The sequence below is a fragment of the Sporothrix brasiliensis genome, assembly GCF_000820605.1.
Source record: "Sporothrix brasiliensis 5110 chromosome Unknown Cont15, whole genome shotgun sequence".
Taxonomy (NCBI): Eukaryota; Fungi; Ascomycota; class Sordariomycetes; order Ophiostomatales; family Ophiostomataceae; genus Sporothrix; species Sporothrix brasiliensis.
The window spans coordinates 1-11113 of record NW_024467134.1 but is presented as its reverse complement, the minus strand read 5'-3'; the positions used below and the strand labels follow the sequence as shown (position 1 = coordinate 11113).

General features: G+C 49.4%; 5 protein-coding genes across 5 annotated transcripts; 3 read left to right on the top strand and 2 right to left on the bottom strand.

Moving 5' to 3' along the window:
• SPBR_06073 (ligninase H2) lies at positions 1-1005 on the top strand (the record flags this gene model as incomplete). Its single annotated transcript, XM_040764335.1, has 1 exon — positions 1-1005. One exon carries the CDS (start codon positions 1-3, stop codon positions 1003-1005), a length of 1005 nt encoding a protein of 334 aa, XP_040621820.1.
• An 897-nt stretch (positions 1006-1902) lies between these two features.
• On the top strand, positions 1903-3165 carry SPBR_05973 (cinnamoyl-CoA reductase; the record flags this gene model as incomplete). Its single annotated transcript, XM_040764235.1, has 5 exons — positions 1903-2169; positions 2230-2410; positions 2468-2640; positions 2701-2803; positions 2864-3165. 5 exons carry the CDS (start codon positions 1903-1905, stop codon positions 3163-3165), a joined length of 1026 nt encoding a protein of 341 aa, XP_040621819.1.
• A 678-nt stretch (positions 3166-3843) lies between these two features.
• Positions 3844-4104, bottom strand: SPBR_06299 (uncharacterized protein; the record flags this gene model as incomplete). Its single annotated transcript, XM_040764559.1, has 1 exon — positions 3844-4104. The coding sequence occupies one exon, from the start codon at positions 4102-4104 to the stop codon at positions 3844-3846; it is 261 nt and encodes an 86-aa protein (XP_040621818.1).
• Positions 4105-5697: 1593 nt separating this feature from the next.
• SPBR_09229 (uncharacterized protein) lies at positions 5698-5934 on the top strand (the record flags this gene model as incomplete). Its single annotated transcript, XM_040767355.1, has 1 exon — positions 5698-5934. The coding sequence occupies one exon, from the start codon at positions 5698-5700 to the stop codon at positions 5932-5934; it is 237 nt and encodes a 78-aa protein (XP_040621817.1).
• A 3135-nt stretch (positions 5935-9069) lies between these two features.
• SPBR_06064 (uncharacterized protein) lies at positions 9070-10101 on the bottom strand (the record flags this gene model as incomplete). The annotated part of the gene is made up of 1 exon (XM_040764326.1): positions 9070-10101. The coding sequence occupies one exon, from the start codon at positions 10099-10101 to the stop codon at positions 9070-9072; it is 1032 nt and encodes a 343-aa protein (XP_040621816.1).
• Between the last annotated feature and the right edge of the window lie 1012 nt (positions 10102-11113).

The following is an 11113-nucleotide window of genomic DNA, read 5'->3' as shown; positions in this document are numbered from 1 at the left end:
ATGAAGCTCGCACTTTTAGTTACAATATGGATCACGATCTACGGTTGCAACGCCTATCCAGGTATGGGACAAGGGAGACTGAAGGATATTCTGAACGTTCGAGGAGATGACAACACCAATCAAGTCGAGATGATTGGGGATCTCACGTCGCTCGCAGACCACGAGCTATCAGATGTCGGGCGCTCCGTGAAGAATATATTGCAGGGCAAGGACTCGCCCGAAGACATCACGTCCACCTACACAAACGTCCCTGCCAAGGACAGCCAACAGTGTGCCAGCGACCCCTGCTGCATCTGGGAGTACATTAAGCGCGACATGTACGCCAAGTTCCATGGAGACTCGGGCCGTTGCACGAAGCATGCGCGGGCGGCTGTCCGTCTAGGATTCCACGACGCCGCAAGCTGGGAAAAGGGAGACACATTTGGCGGTGCGGATGGCAGCATCGTCTTAGCCAACGAACTAACCCGGGCCGAAAACGACGGGCTGCAGGATATCGGTATTATTGTTCAGGGCTGGTACGACACGTACCACTCCAGGTACGGCGTTGGCATGGCGGACCTAATCCAGATGGGAGCCACCATTGCCACCGTCACTTGCCCTCTTGGGCCGCGCATTCGCTCGTATATCGGGCGCAAAGATAGCAGCCAAGCCACCAACAAGGGACGTATGCCAGATGTCCATGCATCTGCAGTCAATCTTGTCGCACTGTTCCAAAACAAGACCATCACACCAGAAGCCCTTGTTGCTCTCGTGGGTGCCCATACAACTTCCCAGCAGCACTTTGTCGACGAGACCCGTGACGGTGCGCCACAAGACAGTTCCCCGGGAGTCTGGGACATCCTCTTCTACGGAGAGACAAAGAGTGCCACAGTGCCATCTCGGGTCTTTAGGTTCCCTAGTGACATTGCGTTGTCGAAGCATCAATCCACGGCTGCTACTTGGAACACATTCTCGACGGCGGCGGGGCAAGCAGCCTGGAACAACGTACGTACTTCGTTGTTGTAAACTATCTTCGTATAGTTATCAAGCTAACCTCGCCAACTGAATGCTATTAGGACTTTGCCCGAGAGTATATTCGAATGAGCATGCTCGGCGTAAACAACATAAATGACCTGACAGAGTGCACAAAAGTGCTACCGATGCCGACAACTAATTTCAAACCACCAGACCAAGAAGCATTACAACAGTGGCTGCAAGGCAAAGACACCCCTAAGAAGGATGCAGGGGCGGCTTTAGAGAACGGCAAAGCCTTGACTTTGGTTCAAGGCGTGCTGGGTGTTGTTGGCGATGTTGGTGATGCCGTCGGTGGTATTGTGGGTGGGATAGGTGGGATCATCGGAGGAATCGGAGATGGAATAGGTGGATTGATTGGGGGGCTTCTTCCGTGACGACGTGGTGCTATTTTTAAAAAGGAACTAAATAAATAAATACGAAACAGTGAAGGAAACAGGTACCGTACAGAGAATACGGATTAATGAGCATGCCTTGTTTCATCAGCCAAGATAAGACTGGCGAATCACCAATCGCATTTCGTCAAATTCGAGACAGACAGCACACGGTCGTTTAATTGTAAGTGATTCAATCCAAGGACAAGAATACACACAGGAAACGACTTTCCGTTTCATTAGCAATCACAATTGTGGATGTGCTCCATTACGTATTTTGACAAATACGGAATTGTCTTTCCCGCCTTAGTGGTGCTGACAAATAGACCGGAGTGTAGCTTCTGTCCAGTTATGTCCCGTGCTGACAAAGGGCGAGAGGGTGGTTGACGCACTTTATCAAATGACTTTGTGGTGTATAAATTGCTGGTCGTGGACAGGTGAAAGAAGACGACAATGATACCCATGTCGTCCTGCTGACTTACCCACGAACGACGCTGTCGGTTTTTTTAATATCGCTATGGCGACGCCACAATACGCACTGCCGGTCGGGTCTCTGATTCTCGTTACGGGAGCCAATGGTTACATCGGATCGCACGTCGCAGATGTCCTCCTTGGTCTGAAATATCGCGTTCGGGGTACTGCTCGAGAGGATAAGCCCTGGTTGAACGAGCTCTTCGAAACCAAGTATGGCAAAGGCGCGTTTGAGTCTTTCGTGCTTCGTGACATGCAGGATGAGAGCGATTGGGAATTGGCCATGCGTGGAATTGATGGAGTTGTGCACGTCGTAAGTGCCTCCAAATACAAAATCAAATTTTCGAAAGTCATATGCTAACAAACGTGAAAGGCTGGCGACGTCAGCATGAACACGGATCCTTCCGTGGTTATCCCCCAGACGCAGCAAGCAACCAGGAATATTCTGAATGCTGCTGCCAAGAACCCGCAAATTCAACGTTTTGTTCTGACCTCCTCATCGTCTGCTGCAATCATACCGAAGGCGAATGTCAAGGGAGCCGTCATTGATCAGAGTTGGTCAACCCACATCACATGTTTACATCGGAGATTACTTTCCTAACCAGGTAAAGGCACGTACAACGATGAAGCAGTGGCAGCAGCGTGGAGTAACGAGACCCCTGAAGTATCCAAAGGATACGCTGTCTACGCCGCGGCGAAGACAGAGGGTGAGCGTGCAGCCTGGGAATGGAACAAAGACACCAACCCAGGCTTTGTTTTGAACACTGTTCTTCCCAATTACAATGTGAGTCGGCCGCCTTCGATTCACTCCTGACGACTCATTTATGACTGATGTTAATCTTAGGTGGGAGAAATCTTGGTACCGAAATACCAGCACGGTTCGACGATGGGCTTTGTGCGTAGTTTTTGGAAGGACAACTACTTCGCGTTCGACACTATGCCTCCACGTCAGTGCCTCCCCCATCTAATTCTAACCTCTCCACTCTCCTGCTAACATCGACATGTAGAATATTATGTCCATGTCCGAGACTGCGCACGGCTTCACACGGTGGCCTTGCTTGACTCGGCCATTAAAAACGAGCGCATCTTTGCCTTTGCATACGAGTTTAACTGGACAGATGTTATCCGGATTCTCCGCACACTGCGACCGAACAAGACTTTCCAGGACCCGCCGAAGAACGAGGGCCGCGACTACACGGTGGTTACTGGAAGGGAGCGCGCAGAATCTCTGCTCAAAAGCTTTTTCGGTCAAGACGGATGGGTTGATTTAGAGACAGGTCTTGCAGAGGGCATTGAAGACTTGGATTAGTTTTCCATTTGGCTACTGTCCCCCAACAGTCTATAAATGACACAAACGTCCTTGGGCTGCAATTTGAGTAACAGACTGTTCGTTTAATCTTTAACGTATGTTATTTCACCTAATTTCCCGTGGAGACTACCTTGATTAAGATACCTGCAGCGTAATGTTAGGCTCTCGTAAAGGGAGCCTGTGTGTAATAGTACGGGTTAAAAATGTGGTATTGGGATCTTAATGTTAAAAGGTACCGTAATATTAATGGATATTTGTGATTAGCATCGAAATTTGGTAACATTTTATATGGGTCGACGAGATGTAAAAAATGAAACCTTCTTAGAATATAATTGGATTCTGGCTTGTGTTTAATTGTAATCACTGAGTAAGGCGCCGTTAAGTTCGAAGTGGCCTGTAAGGCTCCTAAGGAGTAGACATCTATTTTGGACAATAAGAATGTGTTGTGGATTGTTGCAATATATAAATGTAGTAGCATGGCGACCAGTGAATTTAAAATGATATCAAACGTGATGATATTCTTAAAAACAACACTCAATATGGGACAGTAAATTTTATGCTATCCGGCGATATTTTGAAGCTGTCAAGTGCGGTTACCATATCGCGTGTACATCACATATGGCTTAATTGGTCGCCGCGACCACCTTGACGATAATACCGCTCAAGACGGCGTCCAGTTTAGTATACGCCGTCGAGTTGTACGTCGGGCGTCGTCGTGTTTACGACGACGCCCCGGGATCCGCCATCCGTGCCGCAGCCGAAGAGCGCTGCTGCCGCCTGGTCGGCCGTCGCATCAACGCCTCCATCGAGCGTGTTGTCAATGTCTTCGTAGAGCACGGTCGAGTTGTGCGTCATGTCAATGTGCTTGGCCGTGATTTGCACCGTGTTGTGAGTGTATAGGCCCCACTCGCCACAGGCGGGTGTGTCGGCGACATTCATTGTAAAGAGGCGGCCAGTTTTGCTACGGGAGTTAGTATAAAACTCACTGTTTATGTAAAGAATTTCGTGTTTGAGGTGTCGAGGGTGCACATACTATTGACGTCCATAGGAGCGAAGGTAGGCAGCGGCGAACTTGACGTCGTTTACGGACACGTCCTGGGGGATGTTGTTCGGCGTCGTGTAACAAAGGCGTGCCTCGGTCTCGCCCTGGTAGTACTCTGTAGGAGAACGGACCTTGACGGGACCGGAAGATACTATAGGGGAGCTAGCCAAGACGACGGTAGTGACTAATAGGTTTGGTAATATAATGGAGAACGTCTGTTTTAATCTGAGCGACAGTTGATTTTTGGCTTTCACTACTTATCGTTGCTGTATTCTCAATTCTTTTGATGATCCTGGTACTGGTTGAACTGTTTGTTTCTAAAAAGAATGCACACAGACGCAGATATATGTACACACAGCATCCAAACAGGAATTCACCTTAAGTTAAAACGTTACATACGAAGTAAACCAGGCGAAGACAATCACTGGCTGCCAAGGCTACTCTACCCACACCCTCCTAGCTAACAGGCCTCCTGTGTCGGCAGTGTTGTTCCAACAACGATCATTAAATTGTTGTAGCCATGAAACTAACGTCATCTTAGTACGCATAGATGAAAACAACCCTCTGTTGTCATTGCTCGTTCCTCGCCTGAGTCGACGTATAAAGTTGACGTATAAATTTTGATGATCGCGGCTTCGTGCGGCTCAGGTGATCCGGTATGCGCCGAGATAGGTACAAAATTAATATAAGTACCGAGGTGCTGCTTGTCACAACTGCCTTTTATTGCTGATGATACGGGCAAACAATGAAACGCTACACCGCCGCATTAGCCAGTCACCGCAGTTTACATATTGGGGAGAGGGTCGGCCAGGTACTTTGAAAGTTCATAATTTGGCCGGTAGATTGCATTTATTGGATTTATCTTTTCCAACTGGCGTTTAATAGTCGGTCACGGGCCGGACGGTGCCCGTGTATTTGCCGATCGTTTGGATAAAGTGTGCCTTTGTTGGAACCGAGTTGGTGTTTATAATTAAAGCGTTCCCGCGCTGCGCGGAAGGCCGCATCTGATTAGAATACAGGGTCGTTATCTGGATGCTCTCTTTTGTGTTTTGATTCATCAATTTTAGGGTTGCGAACATCCCACTCTTTCAAGTTTAACAAGGGTTGTTTAATTCTTGGCCTGCTACAGGGTTGCAGGGACCAAGCCGCTGCGCCACAGGGGTAATGCTCAAATATATGTTGGTGCGGTTTAACCACCAGTTTTCCGCTCAACCAGTCTCCTTTTTTACCGACATCTAAGCCGTATATTGTGTCCAATTTGTAGTATACGTAGCCGCCAGTAAAGCTAACATCACGGCGCGCGTCCCAGCATAGGACAGCAGAGTTGTCTCTGCCTTGCGTGATTTTTACGTATGTCCCACTCGTATCCCGCGCTGAACCGCCGGCGATTATTAAGATGCACCACCGGGGGGTCGGCTAGAGCTGACGGACTAGGTGCTGTCGCCAATGATGCCACAGTGCTCTACCTCCGACGCCATTGTCCATACTTGATGCCAAACTTCGCGTCTGACCTTGACGCCAACACCGAAAACAGCGAGGACCAATATCAAGATCAAGTCTTGGGTGCCGGCACCTGCGGCGACAAGTCCATGATTGCGCCCGAGACATGCACCGTGGACAATCCTGGTGCCACAACGCTTCCTATGGCCAGACCTGGCCTGAAGGGTCTCTTTGAGCCGGCCGGTACCGGTGTCCTTTCACCACATATAGCCGTTTTCGATGAGTAGATCACGATACGGCAGTTGGCGGCATGTGGACACTCAACTGGGCACAGCTACGGAGTTTATCATAACGGAAGGCCCAGGAGAGATACGCCAAACCGAGACGACGTGACTACTCGCGGGCATACCAAACATTTCCTGTGGAAGAAATGTTGGAAGAGTGGAAAGGCAAATTTATCCAGCTTAAATGTACTGGATGGACGCAAGGAGAGACCAGGTGAGGGACATCTACCGGAAGCATGGGTGGCCGCATAGCTTTCGAAAATAAGAAGACTGTCGGTGAGCACTCACAAAATGGTATATTGACCAACAGCAATCGCGAGAGTGACTTACTGCGAGGCGGCAGGAAAAGTCGGAAAATTTGGCTGACAGTGAGAGACAATCGTTTCTACAGGCCAAGTGCTATCACCCAAAAGCACTGTTTGTCGGAGTATATTGCGATGGAGGTCAGAACAACATACTACATAGTTCTGTGACAGTTTATTCCTTAGAGGGTTCTGTCTATCTAGTCGTTAATAGTTAGGACTGACTGAGAAAGGCGGATAATAACACACACTTGTGGCGAGGGCGATATCAACCACAGGTAGTGTAAGGGACGTACTGTACGTATAGAGTACTCGTACTGTATTTACGCACTGTATCAGGTGCATTTATTTAATTTAGGGGCTTCTCCCTTGCTCCGTTTTGGAGCCCTCTTCTAAATTCAAGTCTTTACCACGCCTAGTTTCAACAGGACGTCGTATTCAACAATAATCAACCGTGATTTCAAACTCAATGTCCGAATATGCTACGCAAACACACCTTCCGCTCGTCCCCCAGTGCGGCGCCTGCGGCTGTACGATTCATCGTCACGAGAGGATTGTCGCAAGTGAGTATAGATCCCTTCTCTCGTTAGATATGTTCTTCCTGTATTCCACTGCTCACAACCAGTGCTCGGTAATGATGACGGGACCGCGTATTCCGGGCAGATCACGCGTCCGTTCCCCTTTCCGCAGCATGGCATGGTCCAGACAGAAATTGGCGGCTTCTGGCCATGCCGCATCCCCCTTCGTTGGTGCCGAGAGTGTAGTCGAGCGCCTATGGTCGTGGCTGTGCACTACGACTGCTTCCACGTCTTTCAAACAGAGCCCGCATTTGAAGAGAACAGACTAGACGCACGCAGCGTCGATGACAGCGCCCAAAATGCACAAAATGCGCGAAAGGCACAAGCGCAGGGCCAACATCTTTCAGAAACTAAAAGCGAACAAAGCCAAAGAAGAAAACAAGGTCACGAGGGAAGACAGGACGAGAATCAAGGCACAAACATCCTGGACCAGCTCTGGACAATTGGCGCCTGGCGCCGGCCGTGGCCACGTGCTGCCCGGATACACGTGGAGGATGCGGGACCTACGTCTTACGGCAATGCTGAGCTTACCATGTTCGCCCTTATGGCCACGGTGGCTGGACTACCCCAGCTCACAGTGTTGCCTCCTGAGTTAGTGCACCTCATCTATAAGCTGTCGGTTCACAGTTTGTTCTGGCGCTCCATCACTGTGCAATGCCTCCGTCTTCAAGTTATGCGGCAGCCGGCGGAGCCTCTACTTCGCGTCCCACTGGCACAAATCATCTCGTGGGAGCGCCAGCATCCTTTGCAACTAGCAGACGTCTCCACTTCCTTGTCCCACTCGTCCTCATCTCTCTCCCAACCCACGCTACCACTCTTTATCAGAATCACCATCGATTGTCAAGGCATCTACCAAATCGAACGCTTCCACGAGATGCCTGCGCATACGAGCCGAACAACCACTCAACTGGCCTTCATTGTTGAAAATGTGAAAATTTCAGAGAATTCAATTTTTGCAGATATACAAGTTGAGAAAAAGGTTCGTTTCTTTCTTATATAATCCATTTTTCTCTCAAGATCTTCTCTATTTATCTGCACGAAGAAACTAGCCCTAACAACCGGATAAGAATGGCCTCATACGGTTATGTTTACCTTCTCAGTGCAGCGGACTCCGCATTTGGAATTCACCCTCCCCCCCGGAACTCGCTTCTTGCACCTTGGTCAACACTGCTTCATTTCAGCGCCTCGTGCGGCTCCGTAGTCACATTCCCAGCCAGCTCTACGCCGTGGACGCTAACCGCTACTTCGGCCTGACGTTCTTCTACCTGACTGGTAAGATCTACGGCGTGCATATACATCGGACCGCACACGATTCTGCCATGGAAACATACGAACGCCTTGTAACTCGTGTCAAGGAAAACATGGTGTGGGCGTTCTTACCAATTTCTCCAAATGACCGTATCATTACTCTCTGGGCATGTCGACGCGAGCAGAGTTTTAATATTATAGTACGTCTTGGTGCGCATTTCCGGGATATAAAAATATCTACGAAATATCAAAACTAACGACGTCTCGTTATACCAGGCTCGAATGAAACTGGCCGGTGATGTGGTGATAGGATGCGCAAGTGGACGGAGCTCTAAGATCATGCTCTTGGCCCATGGAGATCGGATGACGTTCGTGTACGGAGAACCATTTGAAAGCAAGCCTGTGGAAATTTTCGGGGCATATTCTGGCGAGGCCCAGTCAAAAGACGATGCTCACTCCATCCTACCACCTGCTTTCCCTATGCCGACGACAATGTCTACCCGTTTTCGCGACACGTACATCTCTTCAGCTCCACTCTGCGACGTTCAATCTGTACGAGTCTTTCACGACAGGGCCAAAGGCATATGTCGCGGCATGCTGCTTTGGTACAGAAACGGTGGTGTGCGTGCCCTAGGAGAGTGCCGTCTCTTTGTAGACGAAAGCTGGGTAGTGACAGGTCCGGCCGCAATCTGTTATCGGCCGCTACGATACCACGCATACAAATGTGCGCACCACGATGGGGTAGCTGTTTACGTGGCTCATACTACACGGCACTCTCACGAAGAAGATGGATGGAAGTGTCACAATATCGGCCAAGGTGTTCTACACTTTTACTACACGACAAACCGCTGGTACACAATGTCATATGAGCTAAAATAACTATGTTTGAACGGCCTAAAAAATACAGACAACCAAGTATGAAAACAACGGGAGCAAGCGTGCCGCAATGCAGGTAAGGGTAAGGAAACGCGTATATAAAAGACGCACAGGCTCGCGGTAAAACAACAGTTTCACGACCCGGGTCGGTCACGCGAGTAGTAATAGTTGCCTTTATGCCAAAGATACCAAGCCGTTTTCCCTTTATGATTGGCTTTTGCCCATTCATCCCTGTCCGTCGACTTAACTTTTCCATCGACGGTTGTGAAGGTAAATTCATCTCGTCTGGTAAGATGCGATACTCTGTGGAGGTTGATCTTGCACCACGGCTGCGTCTCCGATTCGGCTGTTGTTCTGGTGTCCGCGGTATCCGTAGTTGCAGACTCCTCATTCGCAGTCCCGTACCGATCTTGCGCCGTGGAGTCGTAGTATGGGTACGGTGTGTTTTCGTAACCGCCACTATCATCCGCCATGGCAGTGTCACCTTCGTGAGAAGCGGAGGATAGAGGAATCGTAGGAGCAGAGGCAGTAGAAGGCATATCCGGCGACGCAGGCTCGTAATCGCTATCTTCCATGACGTTTGATGACTCGTCGCTCGAGGAAGCAAGCACCTCAGTAACGAGACTCTCAGGCGGGATTGGATGCCTTTTAATGTACTCGAGACAGCTGAGAAGTTGCATGCCTCCCGGCCCGGAGACTTCAACATACTCTGCCCGCACTGCTTTGCCGTGTGACGTCGGGAAATAGGGGACCAAAAAGCCTTCATTAACATCAAAGATCCATAGTCGTGCCTGGCTGCCGATGCACGTCATCGCCCAGACCTGGGCCATGCCCGTCTCTGTGAAATATTCACATCCGGCTGTGTAAGCCTGGTGTTCGCACTGGGTCAATTCAGTCTGCGTTGCCAATGTGCGCTTCATTTCGACGAAAAGGACGGTACCGCGGGCGTTTGTCGCCGGATCGATTCGCTCCACCACCAAGTCCACTCGGCGAGTAGCACCCGCGTCGTGCGACGGAGGTTGCTGCGACGACACCACCCATGGGTCCCGGTTAAAGACAATGCGGTTGAAGACGTGCTCCCAAAATCGGGTTGTGGTCCATTCTAGAGGGACCCGCTGTGCGTCCATCCAGAGACTCTGGAGCACTGGCGTGGTGATGATAGACATTTTGCGTGACGAGTGCGTAGAGATCTTATGGTAAACCCTTGTGACCTTTTTTGTCCAAACCAGAGAATACCGTCAAACGGCTTCTGACTTTTACTTTAAGACTTGAATGAATCGCTGTTCCAAGAAAGCACCGCGATAATACCCCTCGCTTGCCACGTGTCAACGGCGAGGGTGGGATGAGAAGGATGCATCCTCCACTGATATTTTTCCCCCGCTTTGGTTCTGTGTGGCCAAAGAGAAAAGATGAAAAGGAACAACACAATTTTCCCACAGTATCATTCACTTCGTGTTCGTCGTTGCGCATTTGTGTCTAATTAAAGGAAAGAAGTTTAACCAGTGAACCGCCTAAAGGATAGCTGTCCGGCGGGCGGCGCTAACATAAGACAGACGACAGGGAGCTCCGTAACAGGGAAAGGGCCGTGCGGACAGGGCGAGGTGCTACCGCGAAGGAGAAACCGGCGCCACTAGGGGCCGTTAGGCCCTGTTGGGCTCCTAATAGGTGCACCGGTACGGTGTAAATAAAATAATCAAATATAATCAAATAATATCTTTTAATTGGTCACTTATACAAGGAGGAAGAGGAAGAGGAAGAGGAGGAGAGATTATAACGGCGACGACGAAAACAACGATAACGATAAAGGCGAAGACAAAGATGAGGACGAGGACCAGCCGACAGAGTTAGTTAGGGTTAGGGTTAGTTAGTTAGTTAGTTAGGGTTAGTTAGTTAGTTAGGGTTAGGGTTAGGGTTAGTTAGTTAGTTAGGGTTAGTTAGGGTTAGTTAGGGTTAGGGTTAGTTAGGGTTAGTTAGTTAGGGTTAGTTAGGGTTAGTTAGGGTTAGTTAGGGTTAGTTAGGGTTAGTTAGGGTTAGTTAGGGTTAGGGTTAGTTAGTTAGTTAGTTAGGGTTAGTTAGTTAGTTAGGGTTAGGGTTAGGGTTAGTTAGTTAGTTAGGGTTAGTTAGGGTTAGTTAGTTAGGGTTAGTTAGGGTTAGTTAGTTAGGGTTAGTTAGGGTTAG